The sequence below is a fragment of the Mercurialis annua genome, linkage group LG5 (genome assembly GCF_937616625.2).
Source record: "Mercurialis annua linkage group LG5, ddMerAnnu1.2, whole genome shotgun sequence".
NCBI classification, from domain to species: domain Eukaryota; kingdom Viridiplantae; phylum Streptophyta; class Magnoliopsida; order Malpighiales; family Euphorbiaceae; genus Mercurialis; species Mercurialis annua.
In genome coordinates this window covers 7,383,220-7,403,295 of record NC_065574.1, presented here as the reverse complement: position 1 = coordinate 7,403,295, position 20,076 = coordinate 7,383,220, and the positions used below count along the sequence as shown (strand labels likewise).

Genomic DNA, 20,076 nt, shown 5'->3' with positions numbered 1-20,076 from the left:
ATTTTTGGATGGGTATTGTTCTAACTTTTTAGAACTTCATTGAAGATGAGGATCGGAAATACTTAGCTTCAACGGATCAAGCGGTTTGCCGGTCAAATCGGAAGGACAAATCGAAGACCCGCTCTAACGGAACTTCACTCTTAAGTTCATGTTCGGTCCTTTTATGCGGAATCGATGTTTAGATTTGCTTAATTTCGATTTATTTTTTGCTTGTATCTTGGGTTGTTTGTTAGTATTTTAGATCAAAATTGAAAGATCATATATTAACTTTGTTATATGACTTTCCAATGTAATTTACTCTTCATCAATGAATTCTATCTTTGGTAAAAAAAGGAGGTGCAAAATTAAGGAGCTAAAATAAACTATCCTCTCTTGTGTCATCATGTCTGAACTTTTGCGTATTTTCTATTTAAATGCTTGAACTTTTTTTTCTTTCCAAATTAATATTTCATGAACATCAATTGATATAAAACTTTAATCAAGATGGATCCGAAAATTGTTTGATTTTACTTCTACTTGTTCACCAATGTCATACATTTATAAGTAATTTATATTATTATAATATAATGTACAATTTTCTCCTTATGCTAAAAAATAATTTCAAGCTACTAATAATATTTTGGGTTTACTTTTAAATATTCCAACTTTTTCAAAAGAAACAATCAAGCTTAGTTAGAATTGTGATAAACCTCAGTTTGCTAATTAAATTTATGAACAACCATATATAACAATTGAAAATCTCATATAATTAAAATCTCGTTACTTGATTTATAAATTCCATCTTTTTACAAGACTGATAATTTGTGAATATAATGAACCTCATAGCTATATCTCCAACTCGATTTAAATTAAGCTCAAATTTAAATTATTACAAACACATAAATGATTTATAATCAAATAAAGTAAAAAAAAAGATCAAAATTCTAATTATTTAAATTTGGTCACACCCTAATTTAAAATAGATAAATATCCAAATATGACAATACTTAGTTTTGTTGCAATAATTATATCTTCAGATACCAATGGACTATAGTTAAAATGATATAAACGCTGCTAAGTCCGTATGTTCAATTTCTTCCGCATCAATGATAAAAAGAAAAAATATATCAACAATGTTGAATAATAAAAGGAGGGAAAAGATGTTTCTGAATAGAAAAAAATGGAGGGAAAAAATCTTAAAACAGAAAAGGAATGAAAAACATGTTAGTACAAAAATGGTTAATTACTAATTAGGTAAACAAAAAATACATAAAATGAGTCAGAGACACAAGAGGAACTGAACTAACATGGGAGATAGTACAATTTAATAAAAGAAACCAAATCCAACCATTCAAAATTCAATTACTGCCACATGATTTGATGCCCACTTGCCACTTTCATAGAAAAAACACACTCATTAACTTCAACTTCAACTGAATAAATGATGAGCAAACAAACAACAGTTCATTTCAAGTTCATATTTTTGATAATAATAAATTAATAAAAAGAAAAGGAAGCTGCTTTTTTTTATTTCTGTCACAAATATTTTGTCTTTTCTTGTAAACATATTAATAAATTATATTTTGATTCTTTGAAAAGAGCCAAAACAACATTCAATACAACAAAAACAAAATCTTTGATTTTATTTTTTCTCATTTTAGAGATACAAGACATGAATCTTGTTCTTGGTTTCTTGCTGCCCATTTGGATTTGGCCATTATTATTAGTATTAGTTAATGCTCGACCTGGGTCAATATTATTAATGGAAGCTCAATCTCCAGGTGTGTTTTTCTTTTTGTTCTTCTTTTGTAATCCGCAACAAAAGCGCTCGCGAGAGAAATTGAACCCACGAGTTTGCGGGTTTATACCATTTGAGCTGTATTTCGTTGGTTTTTGTTCTTTGATGATGTTCTTAAAATGGGGTTTAAATTATTTTGATGGGTTTCATCATTGAGAATTCAGTTACTGTAAAGATGCAAACTTCTGCATTTCTTTGTTTGGTCATTTCAAAATATAATCTTAGTTTGTTCATCATGGTTCTTTTGATTTCATGGATGGGTGCATGATTTTGTTGGGTTTCATCATTGAGAATTCAGTTACTGTAAAGATGCAAACTTCTGCATTTCTTTGTTTGGTCATTTCAAAAAATAATCTTAGTTTGTTGTTTATTTTTAACTTTTTTATTGATTTTTTTAGCTATTTTGTGCATGCTCATTGTTTGGTGATTCAGGAATTACTATGGCTCCAGTGGTTAAAGTAGTCCACCATCAAGATTTAAACAAGAAAATACTCATAGCATTAGTTGTTGCTTCCTCTCTGCTTGTATTCATCTTGTTGTTTCTGTCATATTTATGGATCCAGAGGATGAAGAACACTAAGAAATCTACTGTTAAAAACAAACAAAATTTTGGTAAGCTCTCTTTTCTGGAAGTGATTTTCATAATTAACTTGATTATAATTTTTCTGTTTATCATGTTTATGCTAATTTGTTGAAGTTTTTCTTTTTTTGATTTGAAGATGTTGTGAATGGGAATTCTGTGAGTCCAATTATGGGGAAGTTAAATTCCTTAAAAATGGTTGTTAAGAAGGGCTCCGTTGCTGTAATGGAGTATCAAGTGTTAGAAGCTGCAACGAATAGTTTTAGGGAAAATAATTTATTGGGTGAAGGTGGCCGTGGACGCGTCTATAAAGCGCGTTTCAGCGATAAACTCCTTGCTGCTGTAAAGAAATTGGAGGGTGGACAGGATGTTCAAAGAGAATTCGAGGTATTGTGATACATTTATTGATTCTGAATGTTGTTTGCTAGCTATCTAAGTGGCAAAAAAACTTACCGAGTCTTATGTTTCATTTCTGTTTTCGGGAATGAAACGCTGAAACTTTATATTTATAATAATTTTTTATAACCAATATGTTTTTGCTATTTTTCGTTTCGGTATTTCTGTTTCCATACTATGTAGCTTGCTGTTTGATAGTTTGAGAGTTTCTTCCAACTTTGATTGTAATTGCAGAATGAGTTGAAGTGGCTGACCAAAATTCAGCATCAGAACATAATTTCTGTGTTGGGTTACTGTGTTCATGATGAAGCCAAGTTTCTTGTGTATGAAATGATGCAAAATGGGTCTTTAGAGAGTCAACTGCATGGTACACTTTCTTATAACAAAAACAAATTGTACTTGCAAATTTACAAATCCTTCTGCTGATATTGATATTGTTTGTATTGTTATTGATGGAAATTTTAGGACCAACTCACGGCGCGAAATTGACTTGGCATCTCCGAATGAAAATTGCCGTTGATGTTGCAAGGCAAGTCCAAGGACATGCTTTTTCTGTTTACACTTTACTCTTTTGCTTTCACTTTTTCTTTTCCAGAGAACATTCTTTTTGCTCTGCTAATTTTGTTGCCTTCACTGTGTATTCATGTTGACCAGAGGACTCGAATACCTTCACGAGCATTGCAATCCTTCTATCGTGCACAGAGATCTAAAGTCATCTAACATTCTTTTGGATTCTAACTTCAATGCCAAGGTAAATTTTATACAGAAACCGAAGAAACACGCAATCTTTGCTTCTGTAATATTAAGTTGAATGTCTCATTGAGTAAGTTTTTTGCCTTTTCAGCTTTCTGACTTTGGCCTTGCTGTAACTTCTGGGATTGAAAACAGAAACATAAAGCTTTCAGGAACTCTAGGTTATGTCGCGCCAGAGTATCTTTTGGAAGGTATGCTGAAATTCTCAACTGCTTGCAAAAATTAGTTGTTAGATATGGAAAAAGATTGTTGCTTACTCTTTAATCTTTGATATTTGCTCATTTAACTCGCACTCTTTCAACTTTCATTGCAAAATATTAATTCTTCATCGATAGATGTCTTTGTATTTCTAAACCGGTCATGAGTGTAGGATTGAAAATGTTTATATGTTGATGTTGCTGCACGAAACCAGTGTGTAGGGAAAGAATAAAAATTTCCTGCAAACTAAGTTGTAGGAGGTCCTACTGGAATCTAGTAATTCATAATTTCACATGCCATGTGTTTTAAAAAGGTTACGAGGCATACGTAATTTTATTTCATCTTTATGGATGCTTAAATTCATTTCTAATCTTTTTTCATCTTTCTTTTATTTTTAAGAAATAACTATGCTATTGCTTTATAAATGAGGCCTGATCCTTCTCGTTTTCCAGGTAAACTAACTGACAAAAGCGATGTCTACGCTTTTGGAGTCGTCCTTCTCGAGCTTCTCATAGGAAGAAAACCAGTGGAAAATATGTCACCCGACCAATGCCAATCTATAGTAACATGGGTAATAATAATATCTGCCATCTCTCTGATAATTACTATGAAAGATTCCAGGCATGTGTAGCATTTATATTTACACCTATTTTTGAAATGTAGGCCATGCCTCAGCTTACTGACCGATCAAAGCTTCCGAATATCGTGGACCCTGTCATAAAGGACACTATGGATTTAAAGCATTTGTATCAGGTAGGTAACTTTAGTGGATGAGAACATCATTATTGCTGTGGTTATAACTTTAAAACTAAACAATGTGATTGAATTCGAGCAGGTAGCTGCAGTGGCAGTATTATGCGTTCAACAAGAACCGAGTTATAGGCCATTAATAACAGATGTCCTGCATTCTTTGATCCCTCTTTTACCACTCGAGCTCGGAGGATCATTAAGAATTACAGAACCTATTCCCTCTAACAAATGATTGAATATGCTGATACGCCGTGTTTCTTCACGGCCGTTTTTTTCCTCACCCGATTGTTTCCTTTGTAGATTCATTCGCATATGCAAATTGTTACAGGAAATTTTTTGTTTCTTGTCATCACAGCTGTAAATTAATTGAATCTGCTGTTATTTGTCCGATTGAAGGCTTTGCTATTACTATTTTGTTAGTTAACTCTTTAGTTCATTTGGTCAAAGGATCGGTTGGTATACCAATTAAGCAAAATGAAGGAAGTTATTGTCAACAGAAGTGTGCAAAACTAAACCAAAAATTTAAAACCGGGCTGAACCAAAAATATGGGTTCGGTTCAGCAACTGACCAAACCGAAGTAAATATTTTTCCAATTTAGTTTTCTGCTACCAAATTGACTAATGCATACTGCTAGTTGTCTATAGTTCAAAACCTTGCCATGATATTATCAATTCTAATCAAATAATACAAAATATGCTTCATATGATTACAAGAATATAATCTTTGCATTCATCTTCACCTGCCAGAAAATTCCTCCCCATTATTACAAAATAACAAACTGTCAGGATTTCAATTCTTGAATACACAATGGCCATAAAAAAATGGCTATGCACTAAAAACACAAAAAACATGGTGGTCAAGATAGTTCATCCAGGAGGCCACAAAGAGCTGCACGACAGACCAATTCTTGCATCAGAAATCATTCGTCGGAACCCGAAATGCGTAGTCGCCGAACCACACGTGTTCCAGCAACCATGGGCTGTGGTTGCACCAGACACGGTACTTCAGTTAGGTCAGAAATTCTACGTTGTGCCCGTAACCACAATCCGAAAACTTCAAAGAAAAGCTTTCAAGAATGGCCGCCGATCTCCACTTCATAATAATATTCCAAGCTCTGAATCAGGGTCAGACTCCAATTCTCAGAGTAATAACAACGAGGCGAAGGATACGGGGAGGAATAAAGATTCAAATCGGAACGAAGGGTGCTTGTCGAATCAAGAATGCTTGATGAGCATGTTGAAGATCAAGATTATGTCAAATAATAAAGGTGATAAATCAAGAAATGAGCAAAAAGGATCTTCAGAGACTAAAAGGAATAGGGAAAATATTACAAGAGGATCTTCTTCTTCACCAAATAGATCATTTACACCTTCTGATAATTGGCAACCAGGTTTACGTAGCATCTGTGAAGAATCAATTTAAGTACGGTAAAACATAAAGAGATTTCTTAAAGTTTTTAAACTCAAATAATAGTTTTATTCTCCGAATGTGAAATTTCTAAAATTAAATGTTTCGTATCATACATAGATAATGGAGTACATTTTTATTCTGATTTTGTTTATTTAAGAGTTGTTCTGGCTTTGCATAATTGTAGATTAAGAAGTATATCCTCATGACCTAGTAAAGAAACTAATAAAAATATTACTTATCTCAATGTTTTATTTTTGGATTAGGATCCCCTGAACTTGAGGGAATCAAGTTCATGATCTACACTGTAAAATGAATAGTGTAGATCAATTTAATTAAAATTGTACTTTTTTAATGTACACTATTCATTTGGTAATAAACTGTGTGAATTTAATGAACTTGCCCCCTCAACTCAATCCTTTATTTTCATTTTTTAAATTCTACATTTTTTATACATAAATAAAAATTATTTTCTGATAACAATTTTTTGAAATTATGATGTGTTACATTTGTATCAAATAGATATAGATACTTGGTGAAACAAAGTGATGTTATATTCTTTTTAAATAACTTTTTCCTTATAAACCGAATTATCAGCTGAACCTAAACACAAAAGATCAATTTGGCACAAAAAAAATTAAATAAATTATTTTCGAAAGAAAATAGTCAAATTAACATGTAGATTAGCACTTTAGCATTAAAAACTTTCTTCTAACACAAAAAAGAGAGTGAGATTACCTAATTATAAATTTTAATTCTCATTAATTCTAATTTAATACTAATTAAATATATTTGAAAGTCTAACTAACTATAATTAACTCAAATTAATTAAAAATTAAATATGCCGCCTGCCACCCTAATCTACTGCCGGCCATCCTAATCCACTACCATTGTGCAAGAACATATCTTGTTCTCCGTTTGTTCTCGTCGAGAACAGAGGGACTGATATTTGTTTCCAGGCGAGAACAGAGGATATATACTTGTCTAAGAACAGTCCATTTGTTCTCATACGAGAACAATTAGGTGGTGGCGAGTCTCGTGACAGCGGGTGAAAAAGAAGAAGAAGTTATTTAGTTTTAGGTTTTTTATTTTGATATTAAATTAACAAAATGAAAAAATTTCCATCATTTAGGAATAAATGTTTAATTACATTTCAATTTAAAAGCAAAAAATATATAGTAATTTTAGGCTTGCTACGGGTTTCAGAGCAACCACATTTATTTCCTAGCGTCGGTTTCGGCTCAAGATTTTGGGTCGCAACAGAGTACTTCACAGTCAAACAATTTTTTGGTGGGAGCAATGGTAGGATAAGTGACCTACTGAGAAGTTTGTGAAAATCTTGAAAATGATATACGAAAATATTGAAAATGATATTAAATAATAATTAAAATGAATAGATTTTATGATTTAATTAAAAATATTTTTTAAAATTAAAGAAAAAATAAAAATATTGTGTTGCTAATCCGTCGGTGATCCTCGCTCATTTCCGTTTGTTTGTCTGTCGCTAGTCAATATACAGCCGTCCCTAATTCGTCGCTGATTTAGCACCATATTATAAAAATCGTCGCTAAATTAACGACGTGTGCGTCGCTAAACTGATTTAGCGATGGATTTCAGCCTTTTAACGACAAAGTTTTACTGTTTTCTAGTACTCATGATGTAATTCTTGATGTTTTGGAATTTGAGGATATGTCTACTATAATACATGTGAAAAACACTTCCTCAATTAAGGGTTTTAAGAATGATAAAAAATATTAATTCATTGACAAGAATCGATTTTACTTGTTTTTCTTCGTCCTTTTGCTCAACTGCTCACTTTTTGATCCACTGCATGCACAATTATAATTGACACCTCCAAGCATAATATCGCATAAATACCCAAGATAGAATGACTTTTAAAACAAGAAAAATATATTTAAAATGCTTGTATTATTAGGGTTTGGAAAATTGATTAAGCAGTTTTAGAGTGGTTTGATTCAAAATCAAATTTACATCCACTAATCAATTAAAAATAAGATTTGTAAATCGACTAAACTTTCATAAGTTACAAATTGGTGTTTTAAAAACTTAACACCTAACTTTGAAGTTTTTACAAATTCTCATCCCCTACTCTCAATGAATGACTTTATAATGCTAATACCTAAAAATGTAAAATTAATGTTTCACCTAACAAAAACAATCAATCAATTGATACAAAGAAATTGATGGATAATTACTTAGAAAATTTATAGAAAGAGTTGTACTTGTAATAATTTTTTTGCTTATAATGTTATAACCTAGATAAGAACATATACTTATTAAATCTCTTGTGATTTGGCATCATCTCATTGGTCTAAATCAATTTCGTTAAAGTCATTTTCTTTCTTCATTAAATGCAGCTCAGAAGACAAACGATGGATCCCTCCACGAAGGAATGTGTATAAAGTTAATGTTGATACTGGGTTTGATAGTACTAGCAACTGCAATGGTACTGGAGCAGTGGTGCATGATTGGCAAGGGAGTGTGAAGACCTCTGGTTATTGGATATACAGAGGAAGTCAGTACAAGTGAAGCAGTAGCAATTAGAGATGGAATGAAGTTGACAATAGAGGAAGATTTAATTACTTTTTGAGAAGTGGAGGTGGGTTTCTTTAAGAACAGTGTGGTGCCTTCTAAGTGTTATTGTTCAAGACTGCAAGAGTATGTTATCTGATCCTCATTGTATGAATGTGTATTATGCCTCATTGTATGAATGTGTATTATGCTAATAGGTTAGCTAATAGAGCTGCTCATATGCTTGCTACAAGAGCTCTCACGAATAGCAGATACAATGTGTATTGGAAGGGAAATATCCCCTCTGAGATAAATCATGTTATTGTGGCTGACAATTTAACTATTTGATTAATAAAGTTGTTCTTTCTTCTAAAAAAAATGCAGCTCAGAATGCAATACACAATCGTCTTATTTAAAAACATTCAAAGAATACTTTGATTTTAAAGAAGTAGGCGATCTTTTAAAATAATTGACGATCTCTGTCGGACTTCCTGTTTAATCGTTGATTGTCTATTTGATCGTTGAAGAAACTAATCTTTTATCATTTGTCCTAAAATACACTTTCACCAGAACTAAAAGAATAATTCTAAATAAAATATGTCGTATTTAATATGACTAAATATGTATTAAAAAAGAGTACAATATATTTTATGTTTGGCTTAGTATATTATTTAACCCCTAAACTTTAACATTTTGTTCCATGCGACCTTTAAATTAACTTTTTGTTCCACTGGACCTCTTAACTATTTTCTTTGTTCTATTTAACACTTAAATTTTATCATTTTATTCTTTGTGACCTCTGAACTAACTTCGTGTTCCATTAGTCCTTTTAACTATTTTACTTAACCCTTTAACTATTCTTTTTATCTATTGCACATTTAAACTTATAATTTTTACCCGTTTGACCTCCTCAAAAATACAACTATCTAATTTTCAACCATATTATGTCTAGAATAAATGGTTAAAAGCATATAAATTAATTTATATACAATGACATATGATTTTTTTAAAAATGTATTTTTTTAATAATATTTTCGTAAATTTTTGACGACAGCATAAATTAGAAATAAATAAAAAATATTTAAAGTTGATCAAATAATTTAATGATATTACTTCTTGAACATGCAAATGTTTTTTTACATTATAACAATGATAAAAAGAGTTTCTCTCTTTTGGTTAATAATATTTATAAAATACATAAATTTATTATACTTCAAATCAATTACGAATCTTTTAAGTTTGTGTTTAAATTGTAAAACACGCTAAAATTTATGATTTTTAAAGTAATTAATCCTTAAATGGATTTTTAAAGTAATTAATTCTTAAATGGATTTTTAAATAATATATAAAATACATCGCTCTTTATTTTAAATGTAAAAAATATATTCATATCTTTTCTAAAATTAATACATTGTGTGAGAGGTTAAATGGATAAAAAAATAGTTTAGATGATCATAAAAAATATTTAGTTGAGGGTTAAATTGAACAAATAGTTTAGTTTGAGAGGTTAAACAGAACGAATAAAGGGTCAACGCGCCCCCTGAACATGTAACACGAGGTCATCTAACCCAATTTATACTTTTTGAGCAAATAACCCCAAAACTCTTCATTTTTGGGTCAATAACCCCATAATTGTATTTTTAAAACGCGTAAAATACAAATTAAAAGTGAGGGATGTAAAAAGTAATTAAATACTTTGCTAATTATTGCGATATAATTATTCTAAATTTTTTTTTTTTTTTTAAATATATATTATTAGATTATTTGATCCAAAAATAAAAAAATTTGGAGTTAGTTACTCAAGAAAATATAAATTGAATTAAATGATCCCATGTCAAAAGTTGAGGGACGTGTTGTTGTTGTTTTCTAAATAGAACAAATGGGAATAAAGATTCTTTTTACAAACGGATGCAGTTAGTAGTTTCGGAAAACGTTTCTTGGACAAGCAAAACAGTTAATAAAGGCATTTATTTACTCAACTCTTCAGTAATTTTTTTGATAATTAAACTCTTCAGTAATTGTTCTGCAACAACAAAAATAAATAAAGCTATTGAAGTCAGATCATAGAAAATAAAAAAATGAAAACATAGATGGATGCCAAATGTCTGGACCTTCATCCGCCACCGCCGCCGCAGCAACACTCCTATATCAACCTCAAGAATCTTCCTCCGGCCACCGCCATACCCTACTATCAGGTAGATTTTCTTGATTTCGCTTAATTATTCTTGCTTTTTTTCATTTTTTTTGCTGTTTCTTGGTTCTTGTTTTTAGGTTAAGAAAAACAAAACTACTACCAAATATGTGCCCAAAATTTCTAAGCCAAGAACTGAAGAAGAATTGAAGATACTGAAATTTGATCTGGAGGCGGATACAGAAGCAGATTTATTAGCTGAACAGTTTCAACAACATAAAATTGAAGATAATGTTGTTGGTTCTGTAACTTCTGTTAAGAGTATAGATTCCGGTAATTTTGTTAAATTGGGTATAAAAAATCAGTGAATTTTTTTTACTCTGTTTACCCTGATTCTATTAAAACAAATTAAAATAGATTAATTGTTTTTAGGTGGAGTAAAAATGGCATCAGCTAAAGCTCAATTACATGAGATTTGTGTAGCAAACAAATGGAAGCCTCCTGTATATGAATGCTGTAGAGAAGAAGGGACTGGCATACTGAGACGGTAAGTATGCTATTAAATTGAGAAATAATATTTTTTTTCCAAGAATAAGTTATAGATATGAATTTTCAAATATCATATTACCTCGGTTCGTAATATGATATTTGCTGTTTAATTCAAGTAAAAGAGAAAATAAAATAAAGATAATTAACAAATCATAATGATTTGTGTTGAGCTCAGGACTAATCCAAGATTTGCAAACAGATTCACATTTAAGGTTGTAGTTGAAATTAAAGGGGCAGAATGTAAAGCTTTGGAGTGCTATGGTGAATCTAAACCCAGAAAGAAGGCAGCAGCAGAGCTTGCGGCAGAGGGGGCATTATGGTATTTGAACCATCTTGGTTATTCTATTACTAACAAGAAGAAAAAAAAATTAAGTGACAATTAGTAAGGTGTTAAACTGGGTTAGAATTTAAGTTAAATGTGTTCAAACGCAATTCACTTAATTTAAAAAATTAACGGGTTAGAATTTAAGTTAAATGTGTTCGCATTGTAGGCGAATTGATTTATTTATGATATAATTTAAAATATGTTGTTTCCAGGTTAATATACGTTCCATCCATTTTTTTTATAACTATGAAGATTAGTTAGTTATATATATAACTTATTTAACTAAATGCTATATATGTATCCAATTAAGGTTATGTTATTACTATATAAAATAAGTTTATGTTATACTATAAGTTATGTCTACATAATTATATTTGATTCATTTAAATTCTTTTTTTTTTGTCAAAGATAGCCTACTCTAATTATTAGCGGGGTTAGCAGGAGTTAATGTTAGACATTTTTTAAATATGCACCCGTGAGTGTTGAGGGTCGAACCCTCAACCTCATACACATATCATTAGAGCTTGGCTAACTGGGCCAAGCCTTCAAGTGTCATACGTTAGATAAGCCTATGACTCATATTCAACTTATTTAAATAAATAAATTAAATATTATATATGTTAATTCATGTTTGACTCGCTTTTTATAGTTTATAATCGATCCATTAGCTTAAAAGAGTTATACATGTTGATACACATTTAGATAGATACGGTTAATGAATAAGTTGCTGTTTTGATCTCGAGTGACCTAAATAGTTTTGACACAGCACGAACAGGATCTACCAATCCATTTTGACGCCCTAACAATTAGATTTTGATATTAACCTCTTGACTATGAATTTTGTGAATCAAATTTTGTCCAGAAATGACAATTCTTGTTTTTGATTTTTCTTTTCAAGATACAAAGTTTAAGAAGAAATTGATGGGACATAGAAGCAGAAGTAGAAATAGAGAATCAAGTTGAACTAATGGACCAACAAAATACAAAATACAAAGACAAAGAAATTATTTCTTTTTATCAACAAAAGGATTGTTCAATTAAGACAATCAATCTTCACATGTTTTATTCCCAACCCTTGAATTGTTGCATCCTACAAAATCCTCAAACTAAAAAACAAAGGATTTCAAATTAAAAAAAAAATAATGCATTCTAGTTAGTTCTCATAAATCTAAATTACTTTTTTTCTTGTCTTTTGGCTCAAAATTTCCTTGCAAATATTTTATTTGCAGTAACTAAATCACACAGTATAATGCTGTTGAATGGTCTCAATGTCAAGTCCCTTGAGTTTCACCACTGACTCCACATGCCCCTTGAGTGTATGAAGCTCCCTTAACCTGTTAACAATCAAGTATATAAGCTATGTAGCACGGAAATAGAAATGCTAAAATGGGAACGAAATGACAGTTTTCATAAGAATATTTTATAAATATAGAGTTTCGGAATTATTGCTTGACTTGTTATAATTACCTTGCAACTTCTGCGCGCCTCTTGGCTTGCTCAGCAATCTCAGACAGTTCCCGGTAAGTGTCTCCAGTTTCAGGAGGCTGCAGTCCGTGGAGGGTACGTTGAGCAGCTGCCCACTGTGCTTCCCTTTCTCCCTTTCCGTAATCCTTTTTATTTGTGAAAGCAGTCTAGTAGATAGAGCAAATTGTTTCCGAATGAGGGATAGTGTTCCATTTTTTCAGGAATTAATTTAATTTTCTTGAGAAAATGAATTCACGCGTTACCTTATTCTGGACAAGATTGTCCCATGCTTTGCCGCTCAAAGCATATCGGATCATGAACTTAAGAATATCAAGAGGGATGTAGAAGACGATGCTGTAGAGCCAAATAACACCAGCCCATCCCCATCCAACGCCTTGAATTTTTGCGAACGCCCAGTTGGCGTACACAGCAAGAAGCGTAGCAATCTAAACGGTACATCAGAATCAGATGCATACATTGTTAAACAGATTTTACTTAGCACGGAAACAAAAATGCTGAAACAAAGTATGCCAAAACAGAAAACGCGCAAAACTGCATTTTTCACTAAAATAGGTTGTAAATGCAGAGTTTTAAAAGGTTCGCAGGAATGAAAATGAAACATCAAAACATTTGACTCAAGGAGCTTATATGCAATATAGATTGTACGTAAATGCGCAGAAATACCATGATGTAGGGTAGATATACAAACTCACCAGTTGGGCAATGATAAAGGCGGTGAGAAGAAGCAGACCGGGACGTTCAACGAAAGACCAGCTACGGGACCTAGTGACAAAGATGAGTGCCTGACTCACTATGCTCACTTGGAGGTAGATTGCAGCGGTAAGCTCATCATGTTTCTCTCTAATAGATCTAACTCCAAACTTTTCCTGCAAAATTTTAAGCATTGGTTAGGAATACTAATAGAAAAAAAAATCTGCTGGAACATAACAGCAGCAAAGGAACAGATCCTCCAAGACTTTGAGACCAAATATCATAAAAACATGAGACTATTACTATCAGTCCCAAGGTTAAATCAAAATTACCGTCTGTTTTTCCTCCCTGGCATTTTAATTTTACGTAACTGACACCCCCTTACAAAGGAGGTTTCGGTTATCTAAGATGTCGAAAACGGTGAAAACATTAATGTTAATGTAACCTTAGGACTTATATTAATTATCTGTAAAAACATATAAAAGTAGGGCTACTGATATTTTCTTACCGAGAAGAAGTCAGAACTGTTAGCGGCCCAGAAGAATACAACAGTCATGATAGCGAGGTATGCACCGAGGACAACTCCAGTGGCGAAAATCTCGTTGAGTTTCCATGAATCAGGAAGAGGGGATGGCTTCACTCTGTCTTTTGAAATAGTCATAATTGTTCCATCATTGAGTATAGCAATGATCAGAACCATAAAAGGAGAGAAATCAAATTTCCATATCAGAGCAAGGAGCATAAATCCCAACACAATACGGATGGTTATAGAAACTGCATAAATAGTGTAGTTCTTCATTCTCTGGAAAATGGCTCTGCTTGTCAGGACAGCACTAATGATAACGCTCAACCCTGGCTCCGTCAGGACTATATCAGACGCGCCACGAGCTGCGTCTGTAGCATCAGCTACTGCAATTCCAATGTCGGCCTTTTTCAATGCTGGAGCATCATTCACACCATCTCCTGTCATTCCGCAAATGTGTTTCCTATCTTGAAGCCTCTTGACAATCTCGTATTTGTGCTCGGGGAAGACACCGGCAAATCCATCCGCCTTTTCAATAAGTTCATCGACAGGGATGGCGGAAATAGACTCATCCTTGTGCTGTCCAAGGAGAGCAGAAGAAGGGTACATGTTGGTTCCCATACCAAGCCTGCGACCAGTTTCTTTGCCGATAGCAAGCTGATCACCAGTGATCATCTTGACATTAACTCCTAGATTGAGGGCACGGGTAATTGTCTCAGCACTGTCATGCCTTGGAGGATCGAAAAGAGGCAAGAGACCTACGAATTGCCATGGACTTCCAGGGCTTTCCTTGGTTTTCTCTGGTACAGTCTGCAAAGGTAAGCAATTGCTGTCAAGATTTAAATTCATCAATTAACCAAAATTCTGATGAAAATTGAATAGAAGTGAACCTGTCGACAAACAGCTAGAGAGCGAAGTCCGCGATCAGCGAATTTATCGATGATGTCATGAGCTTTCTTTTTTGCATCTTCCCTCAGGTTGGACAGTTCAATAATCTAGTAAGATGCAGAGTACATAATATGTTCAATGATTATAAAGCAATGCTTTCCAAAAAGGAAATTGATGAACTCAATGCATTAGACGATTTAAAATAAACCTGCTCAGGTGCTCCTTTGCTGACTCTATGCCAGTTACCAGCTGAGTCTATGTATGTTATAGCAGTGCGCTTCTCCACTGGGTTAAATGGCAGAAAATGTACCTCAGTGATGTCTGCTCTTGCCTGCACACAGAAGAATGCCATGTCCGATTAGCGTTTATTAAGACACGGCAAAGGTCTCGAAAGACTGAATACTTGTTATGGCCTGTGAGATAAATTAATGTTGCACGGAAACTGAAACGAGAAATAGCAACATAAAAATAGCAAAACGATTTCTTTTATAAAAATAGATTATAGATATATCATTTCTGAGTTTCATTTACGTTTTTGGAAATAGAAAGGAAAAGTTGATACTAAGTTTCCATGCAGATGCAATAAAGGTGATAGCCTAAGTAGCATACATAGATACTTCATTCAACCAACATTTTCATTTTGAAAACGTGTCAGAAATTTGGCGTTTCAGACACAAAATTGCATTTTTAACATAAAAAAACCTTAAAATAACATTGTTTTGCAGTATTCATGTCCAGTGTCCGTGTTTGTGCTACATAGGTGATAACTATCAAGCAAATAATAATGGAAGCATACCTCTTTCGGATCACTTAACATCCCAACAATACAAGCATCAATAGCATCCTGATTCTCAACCCTGGAAGCCATAGCACCATACAAAATCAAAGTATCTTTGTCCACATCCTTCACAAATACCTGAGATTATACACAAACATACCTTATTAGTAATGAACTACTGAATCAAAATCAACAAAGATCACAAAGTCAAATGCAAGTTAAACCAACCTCAATCAACGACTTATCGACAGTAAGTTTATTAAGAGTAAGAGTTCCAGTTTTATCACTACACAACACATCCATTCCAGCCATTTCTTCGATAGCCGTCATCCTCTTGGTAATAGCACCTTGCTCTGAAAGCCTATGCGAGCCAATAGCCATTGTAACAGATAAAACTGTTGGCATAGCAATAGGAATTCCTCCAATGAGAAGCACCAGCAGATTATCAATACCATCACGGTATCTACGACGCTGAATGGGGTACATAACAATGATCTCTATGACCATTCCCAAAGCAATGGAGCAGATACAGAAGTTTCCAATAGCCGTCAGAACCTTCTGAAAATGGCCAACTTGGTTCGTGCTATCGACAAGATGAGCAGCTTTGCCAAAGAAAGTGTGCACACCAGTGGCAATCACAACAGCCTCAAGTTCACCTTGTTTGCAAGTAGAGCCTGAGAAGACCTCTTGACCGGGGTGCCTGGTCACTGGTAAGGACTCACCGGTGAGAGCAGACTGGTCAATCTTTAAAGGGTCTCCTTCAAGTAAACGAGCATCTGCTGGGATAATGTCTCCTAGTTTAATGCTGATCACATCACCTGGTACTAGAATAGCTGCCTCTTGTTCAGTCCACGTTCCATCTCTCAATACCTATATATAATCATCGTCCAAACATGCATACATGTTATATCCTCACATGCATGATTTTAACATAACATCACAAATAATAAACTAATTAAAGCGTTTAAATTTTTTTGAAAATCTAACCAAAACTTTTAATATCATTACTACTAGTCCAAGCCAAAAAGTTCACATAATTTCATTATTTTTAAGGGATAATACATTTATCTACAAACAGTTATATCTTGTTTGTCAAATATACTATGATTTTAAAATTTTGTAAGTTTGCTCTATTATATTTTTGACTTTGTTAAATATACATACAACTTGTTTAAAGCTGTATAGCGCTATATTATTCATCCACGTATAGAAAATTTATCATACTTGACATAAACAACATCACGCTACATCAACCATAAACTAAGAATGAATATATTTAACAACGTTCGGAAAGATATGAATCAAATTGGTAAAATCTCAAAATCATGATATACTTGACAAATTGGTTATAGTTGTGAGATAAGTGCCTTTTGCCTAATTCTAATGATGCATTAAGAAAATTATCTATGCATATTTTTGAAATCTTCCTTTCTTTTTGTAATTTTACATACATGATTGTTTATAATTAAATTTTTAATGTATTAGTAGTATAGTCACATTCCAATTGAGCATTTGTTTTTATATTATGAATATCGATCTCAAAATTAGACTAAAATTATTGAAATCTAATTTTTGATTATATTTCCAAAGAGTCAAAAAAGTTTTAGATTTTTGAATCCTATAGACCTAAAATTAATTATGTAAGGCTGATTAAAATATTTAAGATAAATTGCAGGCCTCATATGATCATGCATTACACAGTGATGAATGTATACCTTGGTTTTAGGAGCTAGACCAGCCATGAGAGCAGCAGCAGCATTACCAGCATTGTTCTCTTCAATGAAACTAATAGTTGAGTTTATCAAAAGCAACACAACAATACCAATAAAATCTTGCCAATCTGGTGGTTTACCCTGTAAAATACATTTTGATGATTGTTAACACATAAATATATCATAAAAATTAGATAATTGGTATAATAGCCATAGCATTATGTTATAGCTAATCAAATATTGATAAACAATAATATATTTATTATAAGTTGATGTTATGCATTTTAGTCATTCAAAACGGTCAAAACGACATTGTTTTATACGGAAAAATGCCTAAAACGGCACTAGGTTGTAGGATGAAAAGTTCGGAAAATATGAAATAGGGGGACGCCACGTTTTAAATAATGTACTTAAATCACAAAGATTGGAATTTTATATATAAATAACACATAAAATATTGATAGACTTACCCCTCCATTGGCTAAAGCAATAGCCATAATAGCAGCAATTTCCATAACCCATGAAAGCGGGTTCCACATAAACCCTAAAAATTTCAGAAACTTGCTTTCCTGTCAAGTAAACCAAAACAACAATTATTAATCAAATAAAAAACAGATTAACAATTAAAAAACAAACAAAAAAACAAAAAAAATAAAAAAAATAAACCTTTTTCTCTTCAAGTTTATTAGGGCCAAAAATCCGTAACCTCTTCTGACCTTCATCGCACGATAACCCTTCTCTCGTACACCTGAGTTGCGCAAACACTTCTTCTATCGGTATTCTTTCCTGTAATCCAACAATTTCAATCAATCATTAATCAATCTCGGCTTTAACCAACGAGCTATAGTTCAAATATATAAACGTTTGTTAGGTCGTGGATATTTTTTCCTCATACAAACGCTTACTCTCCTCAATTATCGAAAAATATTCAGCTATAAATTAAAGTCGATGTATCGTAACAGAAAAACTTACGAGATCAACAGCCTCGTTTTTTATGCCTTCTAAGGTAATATCGTCGGAAACCGGTGGAGCGGCCATGGTTGATGGGAAAAGGTTGGAACGTAAAATAACTCTCTATTTATATCATTTAATGCTACGTTTTAATTTAAACAAAAAATAGATTCGCATATACGGAATATGAAAAAATATGAAGAATATGAAGAAGAAAAAATTATAGAATGATTTTGTTGTTTATATTATGTGGTATTTGCTTCTGTTATATTGACCCTATTCTCACTCTCTCTCACTATTTGTATGCTAATTTTGAGGATTTTAGTTGGTTTATAACAATTTAGGAAAATAATTGCATTTCATGTCTGTATCAGTGAATTAAAATAGTAATTCAAAGTTCAGAAAAATTAGAATCATCAAAAACAATTGAAGGCTGAGATTTTAAGTAGGGTTTTGATTTTGTTTTATTTGATTTAATTCTATTTTGAGGCTTTTTAATTTGTTATTATCATTTTATTTAATAATTAAATTATTGATATTGTGGTTTACCTAATAATTATGGAAAATACAGGTTATATACCCTTACAAAAAATATATAAATAATTACAGTATAATTAAATTACAATTTACAAAGGTGTGAAGTAGTTTACTGACAAATGTAGAGATTTATACCAATTAATTAGAATATAAATAAATAATTTATCTAAAAAGGCGTCAAAAACTTAACGACAAACAATATTTTTATTTTTATTGGTAATAATAATTGTTTAAAAAAAATAGAAATAATGTGTAGCTTTCCTTGATTCTCTCTTTATCAAATAATTATATTAAACTGTATATATTAAATTTTTATATTAATTTAACAAGTGATAAATTTAATTGACTGATATTCGTAAGTAGTTTAAATTTATTTATTGATGATTAGTGAATTAATTTATTATATTTAGTAGTTTTATCTTTATAAAAAGATTGATCTAATTTATTTTTTATGTAAGTGAAATGGTTAGTAATATTAGATGAATTAAATGAAAAATACTTTATAAATTATAGTATAAATAAATTGATGTAATTGATAAATATTTTGATTGTAGAGAAGATTGAATAATTTTATAAAAGACTCAAATAACATCAGCCTATATGACACATCTCTATTACGCATTGACGAATTTAGAAAAAGTGTGTGATGAATAATTATCGACTTTATAATTTTGAATTATCTTAAAATATAAAATTAAATAGTATAATTTCATCAGCTTTAAATTTATAGCATATCGACTTTGAAATTCATAGTTTTATACAATTTTATCCGCTTTATAAACTTTTAGTATAATTTTGTCTATTTTATAAAATAATGAATGTTTTAATATAATAAGTGTTTTAATATAAAATATTAAAAATTTAAATAATGCATATTTTAATATAAAAAACAAAAATTCAAAAATAAAATTATAGTATTCAAAGATAAAAGAATGTATTAGCATTGTAAATAATTCTATTATATGTGGAGGACGAGTCACAAATAGTAGGTCTAATAATGTTTTTCTTAATCTTAATTTGATGGTTATTTTAAGTGATATATGAGAGAGAAAACCACAAAAATATTACTATTTAAATAAGAGTTTACGAAAATACACACCAAATCAAAAATTT

At 31.7% G+C, this 20,076-nt stretch overlaps 3 protein-coding genes across 5 annotated transcripts; 2 read left to right on the top strand and 1 right to left on the bottom strand.

Annotated features, from left to right (window-relative positions):
* The first annotated feature begins 1,317 nt into the window (after positions 1–1,317).
* LOC126683441 (probable receptor-like protein kinase At1g80640) lies at positions 1,318–4,862 on the top strand. Its single transcript, XM_050379339.2, has 10 exons — positions 1,318–1,760; positions 2,210–2,389; positions 2,497–2,744; positions 2,988–3,120; positions 3,219–3,282; positions 3,408–3,504; positions 3,598–3,697; positions 4,157–4,275; positions 4,368–4,461; positions 4,544–4,862. The coding sequence occupies exons 1-10, from the start codon at positions 1,652–1,654 to the stop codon at positions 4,684–4,686; spliced, it is 1,287 nt and encodes a 428-aa protein (XP_050235296.1). The 5' UTR covers positions 1,318–1,651; the 3' UTR covers positions 4,687–4,862.
* Positions 4,863–10,312: 5,450 nt separating this feature from the next.
* LOC126680100 (ribonuclease 3-like protein 1) lies at positions 10,313–11,616 on the top strand. Of its 3 annotated transcripts, none has more exons than XM_050375146.2 (4): positions 10,313–10,589; positions 10,666–10,876; positions 10,958–11,072; positions 11,250–11,616. In XM_050375146.2, the coding sequence occupies exons 1-4, from the start codon at positions 10,485–10,487 to the stop codon at positions 11,455–11,457; spliced, it is 639 nt and encodes a 212-aa protein (XP_050231103.1). In that variant the 5' UTR covers positions 10,313–10,484; the 3' UTR covers positions 11,458–11,616. The 3 variants fall into 3 exon arrangements, with proteins under 3 accessions (XP_050231103.1, XP_050231104.1, XP_055961795.1); XM_050375147.2 differs by having other exon boundaries at positions 10,319–10,589; positions 10,666–10,858; XM_056105820.1 differs by having other exon boundaries at positions 10,326–10,589; positions 10,666–10,858; positions 11,274–11,616.
* A 771-nt stretch (positions 11,617–12,387) lies between these two features.
* On the bottom strand, positions 12,388–18,655 carry LOC126682463 (ATPase 9, plasma membrane-type). Its single transcript, XM_050378169.2, has 13 exons — positions 18,448–18,655; positions 18,142–18,261; positions 17,946–18,044; positions 17,479–17,616; positions 15,992–16,633; positions 15,782–15,901; positions 15,194–15,316; positions 14,988–15,092; positions 14,083–14,907; positions 13,577–13,750; positions 13,127–13,309; positions 12,867–13,030; positions 12,388–12,733 (listed from the first exon to the last, which is right to left on the bottom strand). Exons 1-13 carry the CDS (start codon positions 18,511–18,513, stop codon positions 12,637–12,639), a joined length of 2,856 nt encoding a protein of 951 aa, XP_050234126.1. The 5' UTR covers positions 18,514–18,655; the 3' UTR covers positions 12,388–12,636.
* Positions 18,656–20,076: the final 1,421 nt, after the last annotated feature.

Excerpts from the sequence above, each read along its gene's own strand:
- LOC126683441 (XM_050379339.2), top strand. The coding sequence starts at position 1,652 with ATGAATCTTGTTCTTGGTTTCTTGCTGCCCATTTGGATTTGGCCATTA. Across the intron at positions 2,745-2,987 it reads ATGTTCAAAGAGAATTCGAG|AATGAGTTGAAGTGGCTGAC; the intron begins GTATTGTGATAC and ends TTGTAATTGCAG. Across the intron at positions 3,698-4,156 it reads GCCAGAGTATCTTTTGGAAG|GTAAACTAACTGACAAAAGC; the intron begins GTATGCTGAAAT and ends CTCGTTTTCCAG.
- LOC126682463 (XM_050378169.2), bottom strand. The coding sequence starts at position 18,513 with ATGGCCGCTCCACCGGTTTCCGACGATATTACCTTAGAAGGCATAAAA. Across the intron at positions 16,634-17,478 it reads GTCTAGCTCCTAAAACCAAG|GTATTGAGAGATGGAACGTG; the intron begins GTATACATTCAT and ends GATTATATATAG. Across the intron at positions 13,751-14,082 it reads ACAGTTCTGACTTCTTCTCG|GAAAAGTTTGGAGTTAGATC; the intron begins GTAAGAAAATAT and ends AAAATTTTGCAG.
- LOC126680100 (XM_050375146.2), top strand. The coding sequence starts at position 10,485 with ATGGATGCCAAATGTCTGGACCTTCATCCGCCACCGCCGCCGCAGCAA. Across the intron at positions 10,590-10,665 it reads CCGCCATACCCTACTATCAG|GTTAAGAAAAACAAAACTAC; the intron begins GTAGATTTTCTT and ends TCTTGTTTTTAG. Across the intron at positions 10,877-10,957 it reads CGGTAATTTTGTTAAATTGG|GTGGAGTAAAAATGGCATCA; the intron begins GTATAAAAAATC and ends AATTGTTTTTAG.